This window comes from Dermacentor variabilis, chromosome 1, assembly GCF_050947875.1.
Source record: "Dermacentor variabilis isolate Ectoservices chromosome 1, ASM5094787v1, whole genome shotgun sequence".
Lineage (NCBI taxonomy): Eukaryota > Metazoa > Arthropoda > Arachnida > Ixodida > Ixodidae > Dermacentor > Dermacentor variabilis.
Window position 1 is genome coordinate 139,998,972 of NC_134568.1, and position 14,911 is coordinate 140,013,882.

At 44.7% G+C, this 14,911-nt stretch overlaps 1 protein-coding gene across 3 annotated transcripts in view; it reads right to left on the reverse strand.

Moving 5' to 3' along the window:
• drosha (ribonuclease 3 drosha) overlaps positions 1 to 14,911 on the reverse strand; it is a 238,139-nt gene that overhangs the window by 42,162 nt on the left and 181,066 nt on the right. For all 3 annotated transcript variants that reach the window (XM_075696237.1, XM_075696246.1, XM_075696229.1), the window contains 2 exons: positions 7,266 to 7,398; positions 1,829 to 1,911 (listed from right to left, as the gene is read on the reverse strand). In XM_075696237.1, coding sequence (XP_075552352.1) covers positions 1,829 to 1,911; positions 7,266 to 7,398 — 216 coding nt within the window. The remainder of the gene's footprint in view (positions 1 to 1,828; positions 1,912 to 7,265; positions 7,399 to 14,911) is intronic.

Below are 14,911 nucleotides of genomic sequence, written 5' to 3' on the forward strand. Positions count from 1 at the left end.
TGCCACTCGGTGCGAGAAACCACTGCCGCACGTTGCTATCTAGTACAGCCCAGCAAAGGGATGAGATACCTGTGGAGACACGGTAAACTCAACCATAAGTTGAGAGATAGCCTCCGAGTTTGCCGTGTTGTGGGTGCCAAAAATCGGAAATAGCAATGTCTATGTCTATCCTGCTCTACCATAGTCTTCGCAGTGCAAGGTATTGAAGAAGAAGAGAGAGAGAGATTTATTTTCGGCCTAGCTATAACTTGCTCTGGCCTGCTACTCTACACTGAGGAAAAGGGATGGGCAGGAAAAGGGCTGATGAAATGATGATGATGATGATGATGATGATATGAGGAAGAGGTATGCATATACAAGTTCACAGCATTGTGGTATGTATCTCTAAAGCCGTACTGCAAACCCAGTGGCTTGGAGAAAGGCTATAGCGACACTTGTTATTAGGGCTGCACTGTTTGCATTAGTAAAAGAAACTCGTCTGATAGCGACCTCTTATTGACGTATGCAATGGAAGAGACCAGTTGCTGTCGTTCTTACACGTACATGGGACCAACAAAAAATATATGAACAAGAATTTCTGGTAACTTACAGTATTCACAGTTTGGGCTAGTATCACTGCAACCTATCAGATGTTTATAACGGTTGGTGAGTGCAACACCAAGGCAAATCCAGTGCACCATGCTTGTTTGGCTTTTTTTGAGCTTATAAGGCATACAAAATTTCATTTCTTGGTCCCATTTATGCACTCGCTTGTGCCGTTGATCTGGTTGGGTCCAGTGTTCCAACTTACGGTTGTGTATTGTGCAACAAAGTAGGGTGTTTGTGTCTGTTTTTGAGAATGAAATGCGCACTTCAGGAGCATTATTTAAAGCAGTTTTCGCTTCAGCATGTGCCTGTTCATTCCCTATCACGCCATAGTGTGAAAGTATCCACTGAAAGGTGGATACTCCGCTTTTACTGAACGCATTGAAGTACTTTTTGCTGCAAAGGATTTACGAAATAGTGTACTTCAATTTCAAATGCGTTTCGCGACTTCAATAAAAAGTGGTTCAGGCCCCCTTTAACCAAGAAAACATATACAGCCCACATATATAAAACTGCACAAGCCCACCAGAAATAATGTGGCAAATCCATCCTCACATAAAATTAAAGCTTGTAAATGTACCACAATGATCCTCTATTAAAAGTTCAAGTTTTTACATTCTGTACCATTGCAGTGCTACAAGAAAGCTTCATCTGAACAGGCATCATCAGAACTTCGGAAAAATCCCCTATTGTTAGTGTCAGCAGCAACAATAGCAAGTGTTGGCAGTAAGAAGAAGAAACACATAGTACTAAGTATGCATGCACTACGTACAGAGACAAAACACAAAGCCTGCTAAAATTTGCACTTGACTTGCTGACAGAAGAAAACAGGGCAAGAAATAATTATAATAAGCAAACATTATTTCAAAAGAAAAAAGGACAAAAAGTTATTAATAAGCAAACATTTATTCTGAAATCTCCTTTGCCCAACGAATCAACCAGGTGGGTGATGAGTTACAAAATGAACTTTGCGAGATATCATCTGCACATGGTTCATTTGAAGTCTAAAACTTAGTTTAAATTTTTGTGGAAAATAATCAAAGCACATTTCTTTATTGGTTTATTTTTAGGCAACAAACGAGTGAAACAACATCTAACAGGCTGACATATACACTCACTGCACAGACACCACGAGAAGAAGAAAAAGAAAGAGGCTCATGAACAGTGGCAAGACAACAAAATTACAACTCATATTGTTACAAAAGCACACAGCTGACTTAGCTTATTAATGCTACCAGCTCACCTGCAGTCGTGGAAAGAAGCACACCTGACAGAATGCATTGCAGTACTCCAAACCCTGGTCAACAAACAGTGCTCCCAGGAAAGCTGCAGATGAAAACAAAGGTTATTAGGAAACAAAGTAAAATGTATTTGGTTTAACAAACCGTGCAGTCATAAGTACATGTAACCCTAATAACTGTATTTCATAACTCAATTTTGGGAATAAAGTTGACTGACTGCATGCATGCTTAAAGAATTGAGGAAGTTGTGAAAAAGACAGGAGGAAAGGTGGTTAAGTGGGAACAATAAAGAATAAGCCTGATGTATTTTTTTTTGTATTTTTGCAATGTGCAGAATTCTAGCAAGGCACACCTTGAAGTTAAGGCACACATCATCATCAAAGAGAGCAGCACCCATCAGTGCGTTATTTGTTACTTTTTTTGACAAAAAGATGAAGTCTCTCGACTTAATTTTGACAAGGGAACTTTTCAGGCATGTTTTTACTATATAAGGTATCTTTATTGGTTGTTGCTCTGATTATTGTCAAGCAGTTATAAATCTGTTTTTTTATTTGTTCTTTCCTATTGGAGCCTTGTCCATTTGATATGCTAAACTAATCTTTTTGCCATATGTGCCCTCGCCCTCTGATTATTTTGCTTTCACTGCATTTTCTTAACAGACGGCCGAGCAATTTGTAGATAATGTCATCCTATGAGTCACCTGCCTTAATACTGTATGACCCGTGAATTCACTTACTTGAGAAAGGTGGTATGAAAAGCTGTCACTCTTACCATCAGTCAAATAGTCTAAAACCACACAAACAAAGCCCTGTCAACATATTAAATTGATTGACAGTGTTAAATAAAAGTGCCTAGTTCCTTTGAAAATGGCTCCAAGCCTCTTCATGCTCATCAAAAATCTTGTGATATGTAAAGACTGTAGACCCTGAGAAAGTAGAGTAAAACAGTTCCATGTACTGCTGTACTGGCAAAGTTTGATAATGAATAAAATGCATCAAAATAAGATTTTCGAAAATTTACTTCTCAACCTTTTACCTTTAGTATGCTCCTAACTAGGCAGCTTCACCAGGTACCATATTTACTCGAATTTAACGCGCACCTTTTTTCCGATAAAACGGGTCCAAAAATTGTATGCGCATTGGAATCGAGTACGACCCTAAATTCGCGTTATCATATTGCCATCGGCATTAAAAAAATGGCCGCCTCGTACGCACTTCTAGCCTAGCTGCCGTAGCTTCCTCCATATGCATACCTCCATGTTGTACGTGTAACCAGGCACTGGTGTAATGTACCGCCTGTCTTCCCGTTTTCTGCATTTATTCAATCAGCATGAAAGCGCCAATTGTGAAGACACGCCGAGTCCACCATGATACCGCATTTAAAAAAAGTTATGTTATAGCGGCTCCACAGCCACCGTAGTCCTCCATAAAGCAAGCAACAAAATCCCAATAAAGAAAGGCGTCAGGCAGGGAGATACGATATCTCCAATGCTATTCACAGCGTGTTTACAGGAGGTATTCAGAGACCTGGATTGGGAAGAATTGGGGATAAAAGTTAATGGAGAATACCTTAGTAACTTGCGATTCGCTGATGATATTGCCTTGCTTAGTAACTCAGGGGACCAATTGCAATGCATGCTCACTGACCTGGAGAGGCAAAGCAGAAGAGTGGGTCTAAAAATTAATCTGCAGAAAACTAAAGTAATGCTTAACAGTCTCGGAAGAGAACAGCAATTTACAATAGGCAGCGAGGCACTGGAAGTCGTAAGGGAATACATCTACTTAGGGCAGGTAGTGACGGCGGATCCGGATCATGAGACGGAAATAATCAGAAGAATAAGAATGGGCTGGGGTGCGTTTGGCAGGCATTCTCAGATCATGAACAGCAGGTTGCCATTATCCCTCAAGAGAAAAGTATATAATAGCTGTGTCTTACCAGTACTCACCTACGGGGCAGAAACCTGGAGGCTTACGAAAAGGGTTCTACTCAAATTGAGGACGATGCAACGAGCTATGGAAAGAAGAATGATAGGTGTAACGTTAAGGGATAAGAAAAGAGCAGATTGGGTGAGGGAACAAACGCGAGTTAATGACATCTTAGTTGAAATCAAGAAAAAGAAGTGGGCATGGGCAGGACATGTAATGAGGAGGGAAGATAACAGATGGTCATTAAGGGTTACGGACTGGATCCCAAGGGAAGGGAAGCGTAGCAGGGGGTGGCAGAAAGTTAGGTGGGCGGATGAGATTAAGAAGTTTGCAGGCATGGCATGGCCACAATTAGTACATTACCGGGGTTGTTGGAGAAGTATGGGAGAGGCCTTTGCCCTGCAGTGGGCGTAACCAGGCTGATGATGATGATGATGATGTGCGTGGAGACTGACGGAAATCGGGCCGCATCACGGGCGTTCGGAGTTCCCGACACTTGCGCGCGGGACTGGTGCAAACAGAGAAGGAGAATATTTTCGCCAGCAAAGCAACAAGGAAGGGTTTTAGTGGACCGAAGCAGGGCCACTTCACTGAAATAGAAGAGCTGCTCGTGGAATACGTGCAAGAGTAGTGAGCGGCACAGCGGCCTGTGACGACCGATCTGCTCAAAGTACGGGCGATGCAGTTAGCCCTACAGAAAGGGCTAATGCGGAGCGACTTCAAAGCGAGCAGGTGCTGGCTATCAAATTTTATGAAAAGAAAAGGCATTTCTCTTCGAAGGCGGACAGGGCTATGCCAAAAATTGCCAAAGAATATGAAGAGAAATTGCACAGTTTTCAGCGGTATGTTTTGAAGTTGCACCATAGAAACGGCTACCACTTCGGACAGGTTGGAAATGCCGATGACACGCCGCTCTACTTTGACATGTCTGCCACCACAACCGTTGAAAAGAAGGGGGCGAAGCAAGTGCAAGTTTTGTCTTCTGACCACGAAAAACTAGAGTCACCGCAATGCTTTGTTGCACTGTGGATGGGGACAAGCTGCCCCCGCATCTTATCTTCAGATGGAAGACGCTCCCGAAAGGAATCGTGTTTCCGAGTGGCGTGATTGTGCGTGCAAATGAATAAGGTTGGATGACCATGGACTTGGTTGCTGACTGGATTGATAACATTTGGCGGAAGAGACCTGGCGGCAGTTTGGGTCTGCGTGGGATGCTTGTGCTCGACGCGCTTAGGTGCCACCTTGACCAGTGCATCAAGGACAAGCTGGCTGCATGCAACACCAACCTTGTCGTGATACCTGGCGCATGACATCGCAGCTCCAGCCGCTTGATGTTTGTTTGAACAAGCCAGTGAAAGATAGAATTCGGGCGCTTTACACCGAATGGCTGCCCCAAATTCACGCCCGCCAATAAAATGAAGCGTGCCTCACTGCTGGACTTTGCTGGATGGGTGAAAGATGCATGGTGCACGATCCCGTCTGCCATGGTCAACAATGCCTTTAAAAAGAGCGGGATTTAAATGCCACGGATGGCACCGAGGATGAAATGCTTTGGTCTGTTGATAGCGATAAGGAGCTGTTTGATAGCGACGATGAGTGATATCTATTGCCCCACGCGACTCGTACTGGCACAGTGAAAATCTTGGCGGCAAGGTATGCCGCTTCCATTTGTGTTTTTATTCATTGCAACTTTAGTGTATTAGAAATAAATCTGTTTTTTCCAAATGAGAGAAAATAGTACTTCTATATAAAAGCACAAGGTGCACGGTATTGTATCTTTTTTTTTTTGTCATGGAAAACGAGTGCGCGTTACAATCGAGGTTTTCATTTTTTGGTCACGGAAAATGGATGCGCGTTACAATCGAGGGCGCGGTAAAATGAAGTAAATACGGTAGTTCGCGCAAAGTGTAATGCTGGCTAGTTCTGGAAATCATCACTAGCACATCTCTAGAGCAGTTCATGCACAACCCCTCAAATTCTCTCAAGGAAACCCTTCAGTGTCTATGGGCAACAGTTAGAGAAATGCTGGTGCAAAGAGTACAGCACATCTAGATGGACTTTCCTGCAAGGCCTGAGAAGTAATTCTGAGATGTGGCACAGTTGTGCAACACCGAGAATGAATCAGTAAGAGAAAAATTGAACATGGTGATAGTACTCCAGTGCATGCACCAAGAAGGCAATAAATAAAAAAAGTATATAGGCAGAATATTGACCTATACAGCACTTAGTCTATGTTATGTAAAACAGATGAAACCACCAGCTTCCTTGACAAAGAAAGACGTACACCGACCAAGTAAAACTTATTTAAAAGACAAGACGTTTCAGCTGAAGCCTTGTTCACAAGTGGGCAAAAAAGGTTGAAGTGCTTGTTTAAACAGGTTTTAGCATGTGGCGCAAGCACCACGCATAAGACGGGGGGAGGGTTCCTTCGTTTCAATTGAACATATATTCTGTAGATTGTATCTCAAGACTCCAGGTACAGACGTGACTTCCAGTTTCTTTCCTGGCCAATTAGACTAGATTTCATCCAGTCAATATTGTGCGTAGTCGTTGCTATGTGCTCTGCCAAAGCATTTCCTGGTGTTGTTTACAAGACCCCTGTGCGCATTGCAATTGCGTCTACATAGGGGAGACGGGCAACTTTAAACAGCGGCTGCACCAACATCAAAACAATGTGGATAAGAGAAGAGTGGCTTCAGAACACGCAGCAAGGACTACACACAATACTGATTGGATGAAATCTAATCGGCCAGGAAAGAAACTGGAAGTCACGTCCATACCTGGAGTCTCTTGAGATACAATCTACAGAATCTCAATCGAAACAAAGGAACCGTCCCCCAGTTTTACGCACGGTGCTTGTGCCACATGATAAAACCTATTTAAACAGGATATTCAACCTTTTTCACCCACTTGTGAACAAGGCCTCCGTATGGAAGCCGAAACGTCTTGTTTTTAAAATAAGTTTTACTAGGTCAGTGTACGTCTCTCTTTGTCATGTCTCATCCCGACCAGATGGGCTTCCATCGAACTCTCGATTACACCAGCTTCCTTGTGATAACTTCTGAGCAAACCAGAATGCTGGAATCAAATTAAGAGGCAGTTTGCTCTTTGTACTAACAGTTGAAAGCACACGGACAGTATATAAAGACATACTGAGCATATACAGCATGGAATGGCAAGGTACAGCGAACTATTCTATTGCAGAATGCAGTAACAACAAATGGAACACGAACACACACACACACACACGCACGCACGCACGCACGCACGCTCACACACACGCACGCGCGCGTGTACACACACACACACACACACACACACACACACACACACACACACACACACACACACACACACACACACACACACACACACACACACACACACACACACACACACACACACACACACACACACACACAAAGACCACTCTTTTTGCTATAGCTGCTCGAAACGAGGCCATGAGGGGAAATAGTTACAAGTCTGGACAGTAAGTACAAGTCTTGAGTCTCACCTTCAAGAATGTCGGCACGATCTTTAGTCTTGAGCTCAGCCTTTGGGTATGGATATATAGTGTATTCCACCATCCCCAAATCATCACACACTACTGCTTGTGTCCGGTTGTTCACCAGAGAGCTTCGGAGAAGCTGCATGATACACAGACAAGTTAGTTTGATCACATGAGCCTAATAGAGAAAATAAAAGATGAAGAGGAAAAAAACTATGCCTATAACATCAAGAGCAGCAGTGTGCCACACTTTCTCTGAGGCATTTTTGGATAATGCAGCAATGATAGCCATGGCAACTGTGTGCAACAAGGACTGCAGTAGATTGCACGTATTATACAAAGCTCGGCAAGTTGCTTATAAACAAACTTTTAATTTCACCCTCCAATCTTGCAGGCATAAACAGCCGTACTCAACCCTGCTTCACTCAGTCACTATGCAGTGGTGTAGGCAGACATAGGGGGCAGGGCGAGCACGCACTTGACCTCTCCCAGGCGGGTGAGGCCAGCGAATGTTGTCGCATGTCGTTTTATGCCAGGTATCCTTAGCACACAGAAATTTCAAGAGGGGGGGGATTCTACAAGTCTGCTTGTAGACTGGTGGACAAAAGTGTGTTGAAAAGATGGAGAGTTATATCAGAAATGAATTGATTTGTCTTTTCTGAAATTTCATTAAAACAAATTCTACAGTGAGCATGCGGATAATTTTAATCACCCTTATACTTCATCAAAACTGTGGTGAACCAATCAAAAGGCACCTTTTAGCAGATCTTGTAGCAGAAAAACATCTGCTTTTGTACTAGCAGACATTACAGCTTTTGTGGCATGACATTTTGGATAAACAAATGACACAACACAATACAGTGTAAGCTCTGAAACTATTAAATCACTTACAAAGCTATTGATACATAAAGCTCCTGCGAAAATATATTTAAAAGGAATTACCACTGCTTAAAAGACAATCGTAATAGCAAAATTAGATTATGTACAGATGGTGAAATCTCACCCTGCACACAACACTAGTATCTAGTTTTGCTGCTTATTTCTGAGAGACTACAAGCTTGCAAGTGCAACTGAGTCTCTTCTGGCCCTCTTTCAACAGTGTCTCACTGCTCTGGATGTGAGAGAAACGTTGTCTGGTTCGGCATCTTCTTCTGCCAATCTTATTTAATCCTGGAAATCCTCTTTATTTGCCTTTTTTCCAGGCACATCAAAATCGCTATTGTTTAATTCCTGTTTTGCGCTCACTGCTGATGTATTCACATGTAATCACTGCTGATGTTGCTTGCAGATGAGCTTTACTGCGCCGAGAAGTTGTTATTGGCTTAGTGGAATCACCACACTTGCGACGGAGGAGTCAATGTACCCCGCTTTGTTGTTCTCGTGAATCAACGTGCGGAGGGCAGATTCACAACCAAAAATGTGTCTGACAACTGCGACACTACTTAATGCGAAATTTGAGCATAGCTCAATATGTGTTCTTATTTTGCGATATAACGAGACAAAGTATTTGAGACCGAGATCACTGCATTGGCTAGCAGTGGGCCAGTGCTCTCAGTGCCTTCACAGGGGAAGCGGCAATATGGGAACACTGGCACGATGAGCAGCATCGGAGCCAGCTGTGGAAGAAGATGACGACAAACACGCGAGCGGTGGCATGAGCGTGGTCACTGTAGAAACGCTGGCATGATGAGCGGCATTGGAGCCAGCCATGGAAAAAGAAGACGACAATGAATGCGCAAGCAGTGGCATGAGCACATACGCCCAGTTATGCGGAGGGACGCCAATGCTCAACCCAGGAATAGGCATCTAAGAGTTGCACTCTAAGATACCGATGTGCCACCACACATCGGCTACAATCCAGTGCATGTGTGAGCTCTAGTTTCGTGTTCAGTATTACTACCATCAGGCCTCTAGCAGAAGTATTTGGAGCATATATGGAGCAGCAATCATTTACCATATGCGGCTTTTGTAGCAAATGCAGCACATGCACTTTTGCTCATAAGTGAGCAGTCTTGAGACCCAGCTGGTAGAAACCAGGTACGTACATATCAAGTTATTTGGTAAAGATGCACTGTACTGCCATTTGTGATAATGCCATTATCTCTGCGTTTGTCCAGATGTTGAGCTGCCGATTGGACATACCATGACCTTGCTCACAGGTGATGTCTCCTTGTGTGCAGACTTCGGCTGGCCTGCCACAACATCGGTTGTCTTCAATGCTCATCCTCATTTGCTTAAATGAGGCAGCCCATTTCTTTACTGTGTAATGGGGGGGGGGGTTCTGTCTGCTCCCAATGTCACATGCGAGGGTCTCTGTGCCACGAGTTTTGAAAGCCACGTCTACCGTAGAAAATTTTTTGTGTTAAGCCAAAAACTCACAGGACAGCCTTCATATGTAGCTTTGCATTGCTCCAAAGATACCCAGGGAAAGGGATAGTGGCAGGGTGTCTACCAAGTTGACATTTCCAAATTCCCTGAGTTTTCCAGGTTTTCCCTGAGCACCTTTGTGAAATTCCCTGAATGAGCCAGAACTTTGTTTTATGTCAAGACAGGCTGACACCACGTTGCCCGATGCTGTCACTCTCTAGTAAGCATGCTGAAACAAAAAAAAATGACTTAATCCAGTTTGAATAGTAAGGAGTAATATCTATTTTATTTAAAAAGAAAACAGAAGGAAGGTGTTAGTAAAATGCACAGCGAAAGAAATGGTAAAGCCCATTCCAAATTGAGTCGAACATTTTCAAATACGAATGAAAAAGAGATGCATACATAAGTAAATATTTTTTAATATCAGCTATTTCTATCAGCTGATAGCAAGCTCATCTGTATGAGGCCCTGAACTTTGTCACAACTAAGGTTCTCTCTCAGCAGCTGAGAAGTCAACCTCAACTGTCCTGACATACTCTCAGCCCGTACACAACATCTCAGTGTTGGGTTTCACTGCTTAAACAATTTATTTTGGTTTGGATGAGGGACACCTGTGTCTCAGCGTCAGCCAACACTTAGTTTTTTTAGCTCAAGCTCCTTCAAAAAGGTGGCGGCACCCTTCCTTTCCCGTTAATTCCTCAGTGCGTCGGTCCTTTCTGTTCTCATCCTCCTTCTACCACGCTTTCACCACATGGAGCATCTGAAGCATCCTCTTGGTCAGTTGTACAGTCAACGTTTGATTTTTCGGACTTCCGAGGGGCCGAAAAAAAAATTGAAAAAAAAAAAAAGAAACGGGCAGTCCGAAAAAAATTAATGCATGTCTTTAACTGCCTTTAAGGGCTAAAATTATGACAGGCACGTCTGAAAAAGCTCTGAAGGCCTGCCAGTACGCTTATTAGGCATATCAGGGCTTGTACTGTGACAGGAGACGGGGTGCACGCATGTGTAATTAAAGGGACCCTGAAACGCTTTTGACGATTTTCTACAAATGTATTGAGTCGTTAGAGTAGGTCCTTCTGATCATTAATTGACACATCTAAGTGCTCCGCGTAAGGCGTGTAATTTATTATAAGGTTTTAAATATGCACATCGCTGCCGATCGCAGCGCACTGCTCGGCGGAATTTTAAGCCGCCCCTACCCATATGACCGAAATCACCTATACGACGTCAGTGGGGCGAGCTATCCGATTGGCTGACAAGGGCGCGTGATCGATAATTTTTCCAATTTTCTGGTAAACAAATGATCTTCGTAATAGTTGGAATGTTAGTTAATTTGTTTTTATGAAAAGAAAGTAACATAAAGAGAATGCACAAGAATAATTTTTCAGTACACTTAAGCACTTCCGGCACACAGCAAGTGTCATCTGCTTGTGTTACAACGTACTCCATTTTGACGAGAGCTCCGCGGTCAGAGTCGGTTTCAGTCTTTTCGCGAACACTATGATTCGACTTTGTTGCCTTGTGGACTGCAAACGTAGCGACTGGCAATATGTCAAGCTGCGACATCGTGTCCCTCTGCAAGGCAGCGTACGAGCGAACTGGCTGCTGCACATCGGACTGCCGCTATCCGATCAGCGCCAGGATTTGCGTGTATGTGGCCGTCACTTTACACCGAAAGATTACTAACGCAATAGCGTTTCCCGAGTCCGGTATTAGGGAAAACGCAAGCGCAAGGGGACAGAGTCTGGCCGCTTGACTTTGCCGTAACGGGATGAGCCATGAGATGAGCAGAAGGGCAAATGCGAATGGTCGGTGCAGCCACCTGGTGGCACAGAGCTCAACCATACACAGTAGCAGCAACGAAGTGTATTCTTCTTTGCTGCTGGTGTGTATTTTTCGCAGGAGTGTAATCATGAACACGTTGTTTTTATAAATGTTTAAAATGTTTTACACTTGGTTAGAGCAATATTAGCGCTTTGTTTGGCTGGTTAAGCGCTGCACCAACAAGTGTATGGACCGTGCAGACCGATCAGGCCGCTCACGTACGTCTACGCCAAAGTTCCTTCATCAGCTTGAGTTTATGCCTACAGTCATTTGCCGAAATGACCAGCTTGCCTGTGGTTACCGGAATACAAGACACGTTCGGCGCTACGACAGAATGCTCGCAACGCACGCTGCTTCGATAGCTCTCGCTTGGGGTCGACGGCCAAGCGACTAGCGGAGCGGACTCGCGCGGGCGGGGGCGGGCTCCAAAACAACCGGAAGTGGACGATGTGACGTCGCATCGTGACGCTGAACCAGTGAAGGCGGAGCTTAGCCCCACTCGCTCGGCGAACGAGTTGAGGAGAAAAAGCATGGCTAGGGAGGAGGGTAGCTTCTAATCGCTTGTAGCTCCATTAATACGTAACGCTTCACTTAAATTGTGGTGCGAATGTTCTACTTAAGCTGTACCCTACGCGTCTACAAAATTTGTCCGAACCGTTTCAGGGGCCCTTTAAGGAATACATACTGTGTCCCGTGACAATTGCCCCCTTCCCACGCTTGTTGTGCTTCACCGCCTAACAATAATGTACTGAGGCGAAGCTAACTTTCGGAGACTGGCATTACGCAACGCGCTGTGCTCAGCGAGCTTCAAAGCCAATCGCGAGGATTACAAAGGCGGAGTCGGTGCCATCAGTGATAGCGGCGAATTCTTTCAATGAAAAACACGGCACCGCACGGCAAGAAGCTTAATAGCGAACATAGAAGCAGCTAGGCCTAACGTTGCCGCGGTGGTGGTTACGGATGCCAGCGGATCTGCCTGCGAGAGCGCCGGTTCGAGGCGGCGAGATAATCAAAATAGCGGCGGTGGCGGCTTTGATTAATGCTATTTCAGACCTGCAGTCAGGGCAATATACATTGACTATATGGAGTACGTGGTGGTGCCGCAAAACCGTGCAAATTATCGGGCATGTCCGAAAAATCGGGCGTCTAGAAAATCGGTCGTTAACTACTCTGGCAATACATCGTGCCGATGACACGGCGTCAATGACGATTCGTTGCGATTCCTCTGTTACTGGAGCCAGCATTACCACGACTTTCGTTCCCTTTCAATAAAGTTACAGCTAATTTTTCCTGATAGAAGCACAAATTCCCGGTATTCCCGGTTGGTAGACACCCTGAGTGGAAAAATATTTTTTTAAAGATGTTTTCTGTACTTGAGTCTTTTGAATTTCTTTCTTATTTTCATAATTTTTGATGAAACGAAAGCCACTACTTGGTGGGTTACTTTGGCTACCTCTAAATTCTGTTCTAGAACAATTGTGAGGCTTCAATGTTCACAACCACTGAAGTTTTTGTGGGTGTCAACTTTGAAGCCTCACAGCTCTTATCCTAGGGTAAATCGAGCACTAAGGTTGGCCTTATTGGATTCCTTGAAACATGCAGAAGTAATTGATACTATATTAAGTAAAACCTGAGGAACAATTTTTTTTCAAAAATTTTCTACGAAACTGAGTAATGGAAACTTGCATAAATTTAGAACCAAATGAGACAAGAAATAGTGGATCTCACATGCGAAATAAGAATATGTAATAATGTATGTTGTAGAGGTGGGTTTGCACGAGGCTCACCCTACGAGTGACGGTCAGGAAAGGACGTGACGCTCCTCCCCTCCGCAATGCACAAAGGCACTACAGCAGGGTTTGTCGACTCTTCAACACGGAGCAGAGAAGGCTCCAGAATCAGATCAGCAACAAACACAATCTACAGATACAGCACAGTGCGATGGTCATGGTGCTTACGGGCAAAGGCTCACCAAAAGACCAACTGAGTATGGGCACCCGCTGCACTAGGGCTAACCGGGTAGTGGTCCACCAAGTGCAAGAAGAAGTTGCGGGAGCGAAGGTCCTATGTAACCAACTCGTTGGAGGCCTGTGAGCATCTTCCATGGTGATGAAGCACTCAGCGGAAGAGAGCTCGGGTGGATTGGGCACCTAGGGCTACCACTCGAGAAGCCAATAAGGGCGTGTCCCGGTCACAAATGCTAGTACGGTGGCTTGATGCCAGGAAGGAGAAGCACGATTTGGGCTGGAAATTAGCTCCGGTGCACTGGCCGTGTCCACTATGTTGCCACTAGGGTGGCAGTTCCCGGAAATCGAGCTAAGCACATGAGCAAGCTGGGGAACAAGGCACGGGAAGGCACCTCGATCCCCACAATGTCTACTAGTTTCCAGCACCGTAACTCGAAGAATAAAGATTTAAAAAAAAGTTTTGGTGAATGTATCAACTCACTCCTTCACTCTGAATGCAGATTTCAAGAGCAGTTTTTTTGGCAGTGGCAGTTGCGGCGGGCTAAACAGCATCTAATTCTCCTGCAATCTGTTCCCAGGCTGATTTCTGCGTGCTTCCGTGGCTATCTTCACGTGCGGCCATATCAACTGCGCAGCGCCACCTAGTGGGGCTCGTCCCGACCGGCTGCGTAGACTGCTCCCTGGACAAGCTATAAGAGCCGCTGCAAGGCACCAGTCTTCATTTGGCAGTGGCAATTGCGGCGGGCTAAACAGCATCTAATTCTCCTGCAATCTGTTCCCAGGTTGGTTATACGATCTTTGTGCAAGACTTTGTAGCGTTTTACTCTAGCCGCAACTGCTGCCCAGATACACTTTCCTGTTGCTCAATTCTATTGTCTTGTGCTAAAGAATGCCGTCAAACGCGGAATTATCCAAAAAAATTGATATGCTTGAATCCTTGTTCAATGCAAAGATGGAAACCTTGATAAGCGACCTAGCATCGAAAATCAAGGATCAACTGTCCGGCGAGGGCTTGAACCAGCATATTACCCTCAGTGCAAGTGTCGAACACCTAAGCGGCGTCTTCGATGAATTGATGACGAAACAGGGCGAACTGCTTGCAGCGAACAAAGCCCTGACAGCACGCAATAACGAGCTTGAAAAGAGAGTCGCGCACCTCGAACAGTATTCTCGAACGAATAATATTGAGATTAAGGGTGTCCCGTCCACCGATGGGGAGGATTGTGTCGCGATTCTCAAATTAATGGGCGACGTGATTGAATGTCCCGTTTCGCCCTCTGACCTAGACACCGTACATCGCGTGCCTACGAAGTCTGGCGAAAAAAACATAATTGCCCGCTTCTGCTGCCGCGACAAGAAAACCGAATTTCTGCGCAAAGCGAGAAAGGCTCGCCTACAAACTAACCAAATTGGTTTCTCAGGCTCCACTCCACCCCCAGCTCCAGTCTTTGTAAATGACCATTTAACTCCCGACAACAAGAGGCTTTTCGCGAA